Genomic DNA, 14,893 nt, shown 5'->3' with positions numbered 1-14,893 from the left:
AGTGATGGGACTGGATGCCATGATCTTAGTTTTCTGAATGTTGTTTTAAGCTATGGTTTTCCCAGTAGTCATCTATGGATGTGAGAGTTGAACTATAAAGAAAGCTGAGATCTGAAGAATTGATGCTTTTGAACTGTGGTGTTGGAGAAGACTCTTGAGAGTCCCTTGGACTGCAGGGAGATCCAACCAGTTCATCCTAAAGGAAATCAGTTCTGAATATTCATTGGAAGGGCTGATGCTGAAACTCCAATACTTTGGCCACTTGATTGAAAGAAGTGACTCATTGGAAAAGACCCTGATTCTGGGAGACTGAAGGCAGGAGGAGAAGGGGACAACAAGGGGATGAGATGGGTGGATGGCATCACTGACTCAATGGACATGAGTTTGAGTAAACTCCAGGAGTTGGTGATGTACACGGAAGCCTGGCGTGCTTAAGTCCACAGGGTCGCAAAGAGTTGGACACAACTGAGTGACTGAACTGAACTGAAAGTTTCTTCTATTATCAATCTTTGGATTTTTTTTCTTTTGGCAGTGCTGTGAGGCATGCAGGATCCTAGTTCCCTGACCAGGAATCAAAACTGTGTCACCTGAAGTGGAAATGCAGACTCCTAACCCCTGGACCACCAGGGAATTACCTCAGTCTTTGGAAATTAAGGGGAGAATCTGACCAGTGGAAAGCTGGGTTACCTACTTACCTGGATTTATCTCAAGCTTCCTTTAGAAAATTAACACATGTGGGAAGGTGGTACCAAGACTTGTTTATCTACTAAAAGGCGGCCAGTTCAGAGTGAGGTTCATAACAAAAAAAATTTCTTTTACTAAAAGTTAGAATAAAATTTACTTTAGATCCCAGGGGTAAAATATTCTTGCATTTTCCATCAATACTTTTCTAGCCTTCTAAGTGTAATAAATAATTTACTTAGATTTCAGTAGGAATCTGTAGAAGAGGGAAGATTCAAGGCCAGATGATGATCACATTGACTTGGAAAAGAACATTTACTCATCATTGCAAATAAAAATAACAATGCTACCAGATATTGAGCGGCTGTGTGACTTAGAAGCGACTGTGTATTTTAGAGTATCACATCTACTGGTGATTCTCTGGGTAACCCATTTTAACAAGATAGATAAGTGGGCCCGCAGGGTCTCAGGTTATCCAGGTAAGATCAGTGGAGTCAGGACTGACTTCTGGGTGTTCTGATTCCAAAGCCTGCATCTTAGCCACCATGGTGACCTGGATGTTGGATGCTCTAACACATTTACTAGACCACTGACCATTGTCAGATTCACATCCCTGAAGTCAGGAGTTGCAATTTATTCAATCCCTAGATTCTCTCAGAGCTTTGCACAGCTTTTTTTGTGAATTGTTGTTTAGTTGTATAGTCTCTAAGTTGTATTTGACTCTTTTGCAACCCCATGAATTGTAGCCTACCAGGCTCCTCCATCCATGGGATTTCCCAGGCCTGAATACTGGAGTGGGTGGCCATTTCCTCCTCCAGGGGATCTTCCCAGCCCAGGGATAGAACCTGAATCTCCTGCATTGGCTGGTTGATTCTTTACCACTGAGACACCTGGGAAGCCCCTTTTTGTGAATTAGAAGGCACAATATAAATAGTTCAAGCTGAATTATTCATAAAAATGGGAAGACCAAGGTAGCGGAGATCTCTTGGTGTTTTAATCTATATTTAAATTAATACAGATGGGACTTTCCTGGTGGTCCAGTAGTCAAGAATCTGCCTCGCAATGCAAGGAATGTGGGATCAATCCCTGGTAGGGGAACTAAGGTCACACATGCCTTGGGGCAACTAAGCCTGCAAGATGCAACTAGTGAGCCCACGTGCCACAACTAGAGAACATGTACGCCCCAAGGAAAAGTCCCACGTGACACAGTGAAGATCCAGTGGGCCACAACTAAGACTCCGCACAGCCAAACAAATAAATATTTAAAAAGAAATCAATACAGATAGCAGAACACAAAAGTAAGTTTGTTCAGTCAATGAAGTAAGTCAAACTTCAGGTGTCAGGGTAGAGTATAATTTCTCATCCCTAATTTAAAGACTTAATTCATCTTTACCACTAAAATCCTTTTGGAGGAGAATCCAAGTCAAAAGAAAAGAGAAGGGCCACATACCACTATTAGGGATGTATTAGCCACAAAGAGACAGTGCGCTGGAGACTCAAACACAAGAACGGCATTGCTGTCTGTGACTTGACTTTCCAGTATGTGAACAACTCTTGGCAGAAAATAGAGCAAAACAGTGTCTTCAACAAAGATGAAATGATGTTTATAATATATTTTATATGTTTGTTTAATAGCATTTAACTTTGAAATTTAAAGTCTTAAAAATCACATCTAACTCAACAATGTTAGCAGAAAGTATGAATTATTTTCAGTGAATGTATCAGGTTTTCTGGGAGGGATGGGGGTTGTCATTGTTCTTGTTTTCTATAGTCCAACTAAAAAGAGTTAAAATTAAAGTTCTCAAAAGAAAAGTAATAAATGTTATCAAGGCTCACACTCAGTTAGCCTTCATGGAATCAATAATAAAAAAAAAATCATTGCAAAATACACTGAACCTCTTAGTATCAGAATAGATAAGGATGTAAATATTTAACTAGCACTTGAGGTTTCTATTTTTTAATTAATGAGCAGTGTATTTTCCAAATAAATGCTGCTACTAATTCACTACTTATTTTTGTAGTTACTTATTTCATTACTTATTTTTGTAACTTTTTTATTCTTAGTTAAAAGTCTTACTTCTGATTAAGTATCTGAAATACAACACATGATGAGGTGAACACCTAGTTTTCTTGGCTGTCCTATCACTTGTCACCTATGTTGTAACTGGCTTCAGCCCTTTACCTTGGAATCTTGGCTTTCTCTGTCCTTTAAAGTGCTAGATTAGATCTTTAAGGCTTTTCAGCTCTAAATCTAGTACGTACTTATATCTCTAATTCATATATTCAAAATAAAATATTTATTATGTTTCAGTATTGAGACTTGGCTGACTTTTCAGCTCCACGAGTTGAGTCTCTTATAAAATATTTGCTACTGAACAGATGTAAATAGCCTTCACTTGGCCTGGTTCACCTCCAACCCTCTTCTGGTATTTTCTGTTCTCGTTTCTGATTCAGGCTTAGCGGCACACAGTGTTCCTCATCTGTGGTCCCTGACCCCAGAGACTCTCTCACAGCCTCCTCTCTGAACCCAGCTCTGTTCCAGATCTCAAGCTTCACTTGACTTAAGATGTAGTCTATCACCTTTTCTCTAGCACATAACTTTATAAGCTTACCAGGCCCCAGTGACAACCCTTCAGCACTTGGCAAGCTGTTAATGGACAATAATTTTTTTTGTAGAGCTCATGTTTTATTGGCACATTTAAAGTATGATTTGGTTGTCATTTGTTTAACTTGGGATTCTTTTTCTTTTGTACAATAATGGCTTGAAGTATTCTTCTTTCAACCCAAGCTTTTGGGGTTTTACTATTCTAGGAGTGGGGAGGGCTTTGGGCCACTAGCTGTTTAGAATCCCAAGATCATAGTCCAATGTCTTATTCTGCCTCTAATTTCTGCCCAGGGGAATAAAGATAAGTTGGAGCAAGTGTAGAATACTATTCCTACTAAAAGCAACACAGAGATGGTTTCTGGAAGGCTCTAAAGGTCCTGTAAGACAGACTCTACCTTTAAGAATGTATTGTCTGGGGACTTCCCTGGTGATCGAGTGGTTGGGACTCTGTGCTTCCATGGCAGAAGGCACAGCTTCTATCCTTGGTTGGGGAACTAAGATCTCAGGTTCCATGTGGCATGGCCAAAAAAAAAAAAAAAAAAAAAAAAAAAATTATAGTCTGGTTGGGAAGATAAGACATACACAGAGCTAGAGATACACAGTGGTCAAGCAATGAGTGCGGGCAGTTCTATGACAAGTGGGCAGAGTGCTGAGGGTGAGGGGTACTCTTTCGACTGGAGAGTCAGGAAAGGCATCATACGGGGAAGGACAGAAGCTGTAGTTCGAGGTTTCAGGTGGAATTCAGCTAAGGAGGAGAGAAATGAAGCGCCCCTAGTGGGCATATCCTTATAGCAGAACCAATATTTTGACTGCAATATTTCTGAATCTCTGCCTATTGTCCCCAGTTCAGATTTTTTTTTTAATTGGAGTATAGCTGATTAATAATGTAATAGCTTCAGGAGCACAGCAGAGTGAGTCAGCCATTAATGTACATGCATCCATCCTCTCCCAAACTCCCCTCCCATCCAGGCTGCCTGGTAACATGGAGCAGAGTTCCCTGTGCTATACAGTAGGTCTTTGTTGGTTACCCATTTTATTTTATTTTTTTTATTTATTTTGGTTACCCATTTTAAATACAGCAGTGTGTACGTGTCCATCTCCAAATCTCTAACTATTCCTTCCCCTTCCAGTTCAGAACATTTACCAGCTATATCCTTCTTTAACCTTTCTCACTGTTCTGCTTATGTTGCCTCTACCAGACCCCTGCCATTCTGGACGTAAGGGACGTAAGGAGGTTTACTCTCCTCCAGATATAAACGCCTGCCCCCTGCTCAGTGCAGAAGCAGCAGGAGGCATGAGTTAAGCATACTGCCAAGTCTTCTGCTGGAAGATATCTTTTAGGACGAACATAATCAGGGGAAATTTTTTCTCCTGCTGGGTAAACCTCACCAAATGTTTTCTGCATCTCATTACGAGACTTTCTCCTTGACTGTCAGTGTGGATTTTCCTTTACAATCATTTCAAGTCCACATATATGTAGGCTATCCTAATAATGAGTAACAAAACCGGGCAATAGAGGAAGTAATGGAAAGCAGGAGGCTGGCATAATCCGTCAGCTACTTCTCCGGTCACAAAATCATTGAGAGTTGCGTGTATAAGAAAATGAAGAATTCTTTCCTTTTCTTGTGTAGCTGCAGCTTTTTCAGATGGTCAGAGTTGCAAGACTTCAACTCTTGAAGGAGCATTTCCTGAACTTCTCTCTCCCAATAGAGAGGCCCACCTGCTTTTGCATGATGGGAAAGCCTTTGCAGGGTCAGGCACGTAGGCACTCAAAGGACATTTGTTGAGTGAAGTAAAGAAATGAATGCAGGTGTTGGATATATGTGATCAGGTCCGTCTTCTTCTTTTTTTTGCTTGCACTGGGTCTTTTTTGCTGAGTGGGCTTTTCTCTAGTTGTGGTCAGCCGGGGCTGCTCTCCAGTTACAGAATACGGGCTTCTCATTGTGGAGGCTTCTCTTGTTGCTAAGCAAGGCCTCCAGGCACTGGGCCTTCAGTAGTTATGGTAGACAGGCTCAGTAGTTGTGGCCCATGGAGCTTCGTTGCCCTGCAGCTGGTGGGTTCCTCTAAGACAAGGAATCATCCCACGTCCACTGCATTGGCAGGCTGATTCTTAACCCCTGGATTACCAGGCAAGTTCTGTGTGTGTGTGTATGTGTTAAGTCCTGGGGTCAGTCTTTATATTGTCCAGTTTTATGGTTCCCATTTAGTCAATTACTTGAATCTATGAGTAGTTTTAGAGGCTCAAAAATCTTTCCAATGTATGCTCTGTCCTTACACGCTACATGTTGACAATAAATAAAGTGCATAAAAACTGAGCAGCTCTGTTTCCTGTTTGAAAACAAGCTGCTTTCAAATCTAGGTCTCCCAGGGCATATTAAGTTGAAAAAACAACTGCTAGTTATTTTTCAACTAGCTAGAAAAACCATAAAATATTTCTCTCTGTACCTGTTTCGTTTTTCTGATAAGAGAGGAGATAAGACCCAGACATTCTCAGCAGTTTCTGACCTATGAAAAGATTTTAGTTCAAGAGGACCTTAACTGTAAGTCCAAAAGGCATTGCAACACCTTTTTGATGTTACTCAGATCTTGGGTGTCATGCCCGCTTCATGAACTGAGAAACACCTGTTCCTACTTGCCAATGCTGAATTGGGGATTCCTGGGCTCTGTAAGTGTTCCCAGAGCTGGGCCTGGCGTGACACACCTGCTCAGATTTGTAAGGAAGGACCACAGAGAAACAGTTCCTCTCTGAATGACCTAACTTCCAAGAGATTGATCATTGTTTTCAGTGTTAAGAAGTCACATCAAAAAAAAAAAATAAATAAAAAGCAGAGTCCTGCTCTCAATGCACTCTAGAGAGGGCACAGCTGTAACAAGGAGAATAACTGACCTTGGTCTAAGACAGATGGAACCACGAGGACTGAATCCCTTTTCGGTGTCTAGCTCTGGACATCAGCAGACGCAGGCTCTGCTGTTTACAGCTTGGCCTGTGTGCGCACACGTTTCGCAGCCCTTACCAGATAGCTTTGACTTTTCTTTCCACTTGGCTAAGGTTTAATCTTAGCTGGCCGTCTGTGCTGAATGAGTTCCAGTTGTCCTCTTGCCCATGTAGTCTCCGCCCTTCCCCACCCAGCCTGTCTGCCAGGAGGCTGCCCTTCGAGGACTGCTCTCACTCGGCTCCCTAGGTCTCTGGCTTCCTAACGCGCTCAGTCCATGGAAAGCCCTGGAAGGAGATGGGAGGACAGGATCCTGCTTACCCCAGCTTCTTTCCTAGGAGGTCACTGAAGATCTCTGCCCAGGAAGGTGGCCTTCCCTTTCTTTTTGTCTTTGGATGCTGGAAACAGCCCCTTTAGGCCTAGGGCTGACCATGACGCTCCCTGGTGCAGTAGCCCTAGGTTACTCCTCTGCCCCTTGTGGTTTATGTGTTCACATTTAAATGATTCCTTTAACAAATACACCTCAGTTTTCCATTTTGGAGTGTGCCACCTGTTTCCAGATGGGACCCTGCCTGATTAGGGCAGTCTAAGGGAACCCAGGGTGAGGTGCAGTCCGATTTCTGGGGGCTCTCTGCAACCGCCATTAGAGAGGGGCGACCGGCACGCAGGAGTGGTCTGTCCAAGTGTGGGATAACCCTGGGTAAGCTGCCTTTTCACTCCCAGCTCTGTTTCCCAATATGTAACAAAAATGGTGTAGACTAGACGACGGCATGTTCTCTCCTGGATCTAACATGAGGTGGCCTGCGTGCTCCTGTCTGACTCTTCGGGACCCCGTGGACTGCAGCCCACCAGGCTCCTCTGTCCAGGGGATTTCCCAGGCAAGAGTACTGGAGTGGGGTGCCATTTTCTTCTCTGAGGATCTTCCCCATCCGGGGATGGAACTTGCGTCTCCTGCATCTCCCGCATTGGCAGGCATATTCTTTTACCCCAGAGCCTATTACCCTGTGGAGAAGGCAATGGCAACCCACTCCAGTACTCTTGCCTGGAGAATCCCAGGAACGGGGGAGCCTGGTGGGCTGCCGTCCCTGGGGTCGCAGAGTCAGACACGACTGAAGCGACTTAGCAGCAGCAGCAATTACTCTGGCCTGGGCATTCCCACTTCTCGGTTTTCTAACGGATTGTGCAGGGCGCCGCAGACAAATTTACATATCGTTTTGCCCTCATTTCAGTATCCACCAGCAGCCACGAGGAGGTGGCAGTGGGCTTTCCGCTGCAGTGGAGACTTAAGCGCTGCAGCACAGCAGAGTTCAAGGGCACGGCGGCCGCATCTCCTGCCCCGGGCCAGTACAGGCGGGCGGCCTGCACACACGGAAGGTTCCGCGAGGCAAAGGCCTGGAAGCGCAACCCCGGGAAGAACGCAGGTCTGGAGGTCCAGTCCCGCGTTTTAACCCTTCGGACCTTGTTTTCTCGCCAGCAATGGGAGGAGGGTGAGGGGAATCGATGAAAAGGCACGGATCCAGGCAGGCGCCCGAACTCAGGTACCTACCCCGACCTCCGCCCGGAATTGCCGGGCGCGGAAGGCGCGGGAGAGCGGCTCGAACGGCGCCGCGTCCGAGTCCGGGATGCGCGGCGCCGGGGCGAGGGGCGGGCCCACGGCGATTGGTGGCCAGTCCTCCGCCGCGGGCCAATGGGCGGCAAGGGCGTCCGCGGGGGGCGGGGCAGCAGGCGCATCTTAAGCTCTGTGACGCGTCGCCGTCGCCGCAGCTGCTCCGTGGACGCCGCGTGTCCCCGGTCTGGTCTTGGAGGTGCCGCCAGGTATCCGTGCGGGGAGCCGCGGGGTCGGGGTCGGGGCCGGAGCTCGGGCAGGGGCCGGGCGCCCTGGGCCGCGGCGGGGCGGGGCGAGGCGGGCGTGAGCGGCTCGGGTCCCAGGTTGCGGGGAGCGTGTGGAGGGGGTGCGTTGGGCCTCCACCCGGAGGGCAGGCTCCTCCTGCGCTGCGGCTTTGCGCAGCGGGCCCGGACTCCCGGGGCATCTGGGGCGCGGGGAGGGGGTTGGCCCGGAGAGCCGCCGGCCCGCGCCCAATCCGGGAGGGCAGGACGGCGCATCCCGGCCCGGAGGCAGGAGGACGAAGAGGGAGGCTGTGGATGTGGCACCTCCGCCTGCCAGAGCGGGCGGAGCCGGGCGGCCCGGCGCTCCGCCTCCGCCCTCCCCGGCCTGCAGTCCCCCTATCCCGCGCCGGCGCCCCAGGCGCTCCAGGGTCCCTGCGCCTCGGCCTGGAGCCTCTCGGGCGCCTTGGGGGTTTCCGGGAGGAGGCCTTTTAGGGCGCCGGCGCGCGGGGCGGGACGCATTTTGGATACGCGGGACTGCTCGGTAAACCCATGGATTTTTACCTACGAGAGTGGGGCGCGCCGACTCTTTACTGAGAAGGGGTCCGAGCCCACCCGGGCGGGTCTGCCCATCTCTTCCCCTCCCATAACCTATCTCCTTTTCTCCTCCAGTCTTTGTTCAAATAAACCATCAGGCAGGTAGAGCCTTACCGTGGCGTTCAGGTTAACTACGCGATGTCAAGGGGTTGGGGTCCACAGAACTTTGAGCACGAAGACGTCATCGTTCGCGTTTCTTCGCCAACAGTGCTACGTTCTGGTTGAATTGCGTGGACACCTGTACTCAGTTACTACCGTCTCCTCCCTGTGTTACCGTATCTCTTACCTTCTTGAGGTTCAGTTTTCACCTCTGATAAGGTGATAAATTAAGGGGGGGGAGGGGAAGTGACTTTGGAATGAAGTGGCTTTAAGAAATTCCTTCCTTCCCAATTCTCAGTCTCTCCTTCAGAGTTCTAAGAGTTTCTATAGGGAAACTGGTTCTCTCCGTTGGAACCTGGAACTGTTCTTTAGGTATGTAATCTGCGCTCTTCATCTTAATCCGCTGGAAACAATAGCCTTCTTTCATTAGAATATCCTGGTTCTGTCTTCAGAAAATCTAGTTCCTGACTGTAGCATCCTGGTGGGAAAGTAAAATCTTTTAGTGAGGTTTAAATAGTAAAGCTTACTGTTTTGGGATTGCAGTTTTTCATGGTGCTCAAGATTAGTTTTCTGCTTCCCAAAAGACCCAGTATAACTTGGAAAGGTAAAAATTCTGAAAAAGACTTTTTTTTTCCCCCCCTCAAAGAGGCTGTATTTGTATTTCCACCCATACTCTGCCTTTATTATTGTGGGCATATTTTATGCCCTTTACTGAGTTCCCAGGAATGGGTGAAATCCACATTTAAAGATAGTGGTGAGTGGATTTTGGAGGGATGGGTGAAATCCACATTTAAAGATAGTGGTGAGTGGATTTTGGAGGTGTGTGGAGGGTTTGACCTAACTGAGCCAGTACTTTTTCAGTAGTAATGCTTAAGGTGTTTGCCAGTGACGCACTTGAGTTGACTCTGAGCCAGATTACGTAAAAAAAAAAAAAAAAAAAAAAACAAAAACGGGACAAACCCCTAAACTTTTGTTGGCAGAACTTTCCAAAAAGGACTGTATTTGTGAATGGTTGCCTCAAGAAAAGTAAATATTTGACAAAGGTAGTAAAACCAAACTCTGTTCCTCCAGTGGAATATTTTAAGTGGCTTTCTGATGCATTCATGCTGGTTTTTCTTTTAGAATGATCTTAAAAAATAGTACTTCATAGTGTATGCTAAATTAACTCTTCAGAATGCAGCCTTTTATGGAATTCTATTTTAGGTATGTTCTAGTGTAGATAGGATGGATTGGACTGGTCTAATAATAGCTTGAAGAAGGACCTTGTTAATTATGTGTTTTACTGAAAATATTCAGTATTAAAATTTTTGCTGTCAGTAACTCTTTGTCCTCTTCTCCAGGAGCCTAGGTTAAATGCACAGCCTGGAGTGAACTGATCTAATGAAGGGAACTCTTGATGAAAAAATTTTTCTTGGTGATGTCATACTAGCCTCCTCTTTGACTCTACTCCGTCCTTTAGGAGTGATTTAACGATCTCCTGGAGGGCCTTGCTATTTATCTGTCTTGATTCGCTCTTAAGTCTGTTTAGGAATGACCTCATTCACTCGACAGATAAGGAATGCCCAAACCTGGGCTAGGTTCTGGGGATGCAGAGTGAATTTTAAGACATAGTTACTGTCTTTTTAAGGAGTACAGGCATGAAAGGAGTACTGTCTTTTTAGGTGGACAGGCATGTGAGTGTCTTGAGGTGTTAGAACCTGTGACAAAAATCTGTGCAGAGGTCCTGGGAGTCATAGAAGGTCTGATGTGGTAAATTCAGTAGGGAAGTGTGAAAGGGAGCTAAGATTATAGTATTTATTCATAGAAACAAGATAAAAATGTTAGTGATTATCGTGGAAGTATGGAATTTCAGGTAATTTTCTTGTGTTCCTTATTTTTTATCAATAGAAACAAATTTTTAGAAGAAAAAAGCTCTAGTTTAAAAAAAGAAACCCTGGCACTGTTGACTTTTTTTTTTTTATATATTGCAGAGATTAACTAATTTCCTTGTGAATTTAAGGCAAGAAGGAACTATTAATAATTGGTCATTTTGTGCTAGGTTTGGTGCTTTAACATTATCTCATGTAATCCTTAGTAATGGCCTTGAGTGGCTTCAACTTCATTTTGCAAGTAGGGACATTGAAGCTAAAAAAAAACGGACAAAATCATCCAAATAAAGTTACTCTAACAGCCCCAGCTAGAATTTAAGTCCTGATTTTCAAACTCTGAGGACCTTATGGTCCACTCTTCTGATTTTCCAAGCCTTTTTGGAAGAGGAAATTGTTGATGCTGGCTATTTTTAAGCCCATCTTAATTCTCCTCTAATATTTCTTACATTGTGCCAACCACAGTAACTTGAACACCGAAGGCTTTTTAATAGAAATGTGCTTACAGGATCCTAGTACATTTAATGCATTGAACAGCAGAACTTTTACCAGGTGAATTAAATATTCAGAGTTCATCTTTAAAAACCTTAAGCATGAACATTAGTAATGTTTTGGATGTTAATGTTAGTAAGTTGTAGTTATGAACTCGGCATATTTTGTTCCATTTCTTTTGCGAATGAGCTGAACAAAATGACTTGTATAAAAGGAAAATGTTCAATTCAAATAATTTCAAGGATTCCTTTCTCGAAATATTCTTGTTTAGAGAGGTTTTAGTATTTTTTTAAAATTAGCCCCCCCCCCCCCCCCCCCCCCCATAGACAGACACACACACCTGGCTTCTCAGGTGGCTCTAGTGTAAAGAACCCTCCTAATGATGCAGGAGATGTGAGTTCAATCCCTGGGTCAGGAAGATCCCCTGGAGGAGGGCTCAGCAACCCACTCCAGTATTCTTGCCTGGAGAATCCCATGGATAGAGGAGCCTGGTGGGGCTTCAGTCCATGGGGTGGCAAAGAGTTGGACGCTGAAGTGACTTAGCAAGCAGCTTTTTTTTTTGGTGGGGGGGAGTGTCTTCTGCCTTCTTTTTGGGGGCCCTACCTGTGCCGCATGCAGTAATCCTTGTTCCTTGACCAGGGGTTGAACCCATGCCCCCTGCATTGGGAGGGCAGAGTCTTAGCCACTGGACCACCAGGGAAGTCCTTATAAACGTAATTCTTGATCGTTAGGAAACATGGAAAATATAGAGCAGTGGAAAGGTAACCATAGTGAACTTCCTTGGGTATATTTTTTGGTAGAGTTGAACACTGTATATGTGATTGTATTTTTTTTTCACTTAAACATATCATAAAAATCTCCATGTCATCAAAAACTAATTATTTTCAATAGCAATATGTTATTATGTGATTATGTCGAACTATTCTCATATTGTTGAACATCTTTATTAATGAATATTTCAGTACATTCCTGAGTGTTGCTTTAGGATCTAATCTTGAGAGTGAAATTAGTGGTCTAAGAGCACAAACACTTTTATTTTAGTTGCAGTTCTTTTCAGAAAGTGTTCCAGTTAAAAGTATATCTGAGTAGCACTGTGTTTTTTGGTTAGTTTGATCAAGGTAGAAGTTAACGTGTTGCTCTTTAAAAAAAAAAAAAATTATTTATCTGGCTGCATTGGCTCTTAGTTTCGGCGTGTGAGTGCTTTAGTCTTGGCATGCAAACTTTGAGTTGTAGCCTGTGGCTCCATGACTAGGGATCAAACCCAGGCCTCCTGCTTTGGGAGCACAGAGTCTTACCCTGGATCATTAGGAAAGTACCTCGTTTTGACTTTTTAGTTGGTCAAACAGAGCACTAATTCTGAGTCTCTACTCAAGCAATAGAGTTAAAAATCAATGCTTTATAAAGACTTAGCATTTTGGGGAATTTCTCTGTCTAGTGTAACTAGAATTTTTGCTTTTTTGGCTAATGCCTATCTCCCATGAGTGATTCTTTTTTTTTTTTTTCATGAGTGATTCTTATACAGTTGTTTTATTGTTGTTAACACGTATTTCTTTGAAATAAGATCTGGTAGAAATTAGGGATCTTTTCCTTAAAAAAAAAATGCACTTATGCTTACAACTCTGCCTTTTATTTCAGGAGTCATTGGACCTTCTGAAGACATCCCTGGATCTCGGGTTAAAAATTCTTGCTGGAATCTCAACTGTGGGAAGAAGGGCTAGTTGGTGAGTCTTGGCACGTAAAGTGCTGGATTTTCTTTTAGTACATTCCTGAACATAACGGATTTAACAGCTAGTGCCAAGTGGAAAGCAAAGCAAGCCAAGTTCCAAGTATTAGCTTTTGCTAATTGGGCAGCTCCAACTGAATGCTGGAGATGTGCATGGCCTGACTTGTCATTAATAGCTTCTGTTGAAATGTGAGTTAATTGGTCATTTTAATAAAGCATAGGCGTATTAAGTATGCCTAGTGTTGGCAACTTTCCATTAATCTTGAAATGTATCTTTAAAAAGCATGGCCCCCTCCCCTGACGTGATTGCTCTGGATTGTCCCCAATTTCCTTGTTGTTATTCTTAGTTACTTCTACGGCTCCGTCTGTACGTCTGTACGTTGCGGCTTGTCATGACTGTTAATGATACAGTTGGCTACAAAGCCGGCTGCAGCGCTGTGGTGGGGGCTGGTTTTAGGGTTGGTGCTGTGGGCTGAGAGCAGCGATGACATTGGAATATATAAATAGATGGTCAGTAAATGTCAGTTTGCTCGTGATATTTAGGATTTATCACTAAACTTCTCAGCTTGTAGTTTCAGGTGTTCTCGCTCCTGGTTGCCTTTTTCTCCTTTCAACAGTTGCTTCTGGGGGGTTAATTTCACAGAAGCAATCATCCGAGCGAGTAGATGGTTTCTTTGGGAGCTGTAACTTTTCCTCTCATACTTGGTTTTGCTGTGCTTTTGGTCTGTTCCTCTTACTGTAAAAGCTCTTCAAAGGCTGTTTGTTAGAAATTGCAAAACTTTTCCCCCATCTTTATGATTATTTTAACCCAGAGACGATGTAGATAATTGTGGCTAAATAATAGATTTTACCTTTTTTTTGGTCATGCCACGAAGTGTATGGGATCTTAGTTCCCTGAGCAGGGATCAGACCCTCGCCCCCTGAGTCCCTGTATTTATTGGGAGTGTGGGGTTTTAACCACTGGAGTGTTTTTAGCCACTGTACCGCCTGTGAAGTCCCACAGATTTTACCTTTTGTAGTTTCTGACTTTCCTGCATTAAACTTAGACGGCCCTTCCCTTCCCTTCCCCTAAGGAATCATTTTTCCACCCCACTGCATTTACTTTTACTTTAGGATGTGTCTGGTCCCTTTGTGGAAACCGAGTTCTTCCCTAATTTCCTCACTCCTTACGGGAGGACCAAGTTGATAGGCAAAGTAGTTCTCAGTGCCTCTGCCCCTGCCCCTGCCCCCGTGATCTCTAGCGTCCCCCACCCCCCGCCCCAGGGCAGCCAGCATCTCTGATTTGGCTTGTGCCTTTGGGCTCTAATCTGAGATCCATCTGAGTCTCACACCCCCGCATAAATACCTTTCAAATGGTTGTTCAGCTCTTTGCTTGTGCCTGTGCTGTTGGCCCTGCCTGACCGCCTGACCGCCCCGAGCTTGTCAGGTGGTGCAGGCGGCTGTTTGGGGAAAGTCGAAGCAGGTCTGCTTTGCATGGCCTTCTGGCCTCCGGGGCTTATTTACATGTTTATCCGCATGTTTACCCTGTTGCCCTTTAGGTTCCCCAAAGGCAGGAGTCGGGTGTGTGTTCTCTTTTTTTTTTGGTGGTTTTTGTTTTTTTCATTTCATTTTTTCAATTAAAAAATTTTATACACTTTTTAAATGTTGCTTTCCATTTGCAGTTAAGACCCCTGTTGTTCTCTCTTATTTTCCTGATTCTTTGGTGAGTGCTCCATGTATAGTTGATGAGTAGACATTCACCCACCCTGTGAAGTTCCTTACCCTTTATGCCTTCTCTTTTCTTTGGACAGGTCGGTGATATTCCCACTTGAAGGACATCATGCTTTCCAAACTAGCACGTTTGCAGACTGTTGCTGGCCTTGGGCGTGGAGTTCATTCTTCAGCGGCTTCTGCTACATCTGTTGCAACTAAGAAAACCGTTCAAGGCCCTCCGTCCTCTGATTACATTTTTGAACGGGAATCTAAATATGGTGCCCACAACTACCATCCTTTACCTGTAGCCCTGGAGAGAGGGAAGGGTATGTTTTCACCCTGTCCACCAGCCCCGATTATTTGCTTTACCTTTTTGTAAAGC

General features: G+C 44.7%; 1 protein-coding gene and 1 long non-coding RNA gene across 4 annotated transcripts in view; one reads left to right on the top strand and one right to left on the bottom strand.

Moving 5' to 3' along the window:
* The window catches only part of LOC110141741 (uncharacterized), a 24,164-nt gene extending 15,326 nt beyond the window's left edge, over nucleotides 1–8,838 (bottom strand). The window contains exon 1 of the long non-coding RNA XR_002315124.2: nucleotides 8,755–8,838. This is a non-coding gene — a long non-coding RNA (uncharacterized lncRNA). The remainder of the gene's footprint in view (nucleotides 1–8,754) is intronic.
* OAT (ornithine aminotransferase) overlaps nucleotides 7,930–14,893 on the top strand; it is a 22,652-nt gene continuing 15,688 nt past the window's right edge. The window contains exons 1-4 of one of the 3 annotated variants that reach the window (XM_020900711.2): nucleotides 8,870–8,958; nucleotides 9,038–9,111; nucleotides 12,732–12,817; nucleotides 14,610–14,837. In XM_020900711.2, the coding sequence (XP_020756370.1) occupies nucleotides 14,639–14,837 (199 nt within the window). In that variant the 5' untranslated portion in view covers nucleotides 8,870–8,958; nucleotides 9,038–9,111; nucleotides 12,732–12,817; nucleotides 14,610–14,638. Of the gene's footprint in view, nucleotides 8,035–8,515; nucleotides 8,588–8,869; nucleotides 8,959–9,037; nucleotides 9,112–12,731; nucleotides 12,818–14,609; nucleotides 14,838–14,893 lie in introns of those variants that run through there. The other 2 variants (XM_020900710.2, XM_070470381.1) reach the window with 2 other exon arrangements.

The sequence above is a fragment of the Odocoileus virginianus genome, chromosome 7 (genome assembly GCF_023699985.2).
Source record: "Odocoileus virginianus isolate 20LAN1187 ecotype Illinois chromosome 7, Ovbor_1.2, whole genome shotgun sequence".
NCBI classification, from domain to species: Eukaryota; Metazoa; Chordata; class Mammalia; order Artiodactyla; family Cervidae; genus Odocoileus; species Odocoileus virginianus.
Note: the sequence above shows the minus strand (reverse complement) of the source record. Positions and strands in the feature narration are given on the sequence as shown.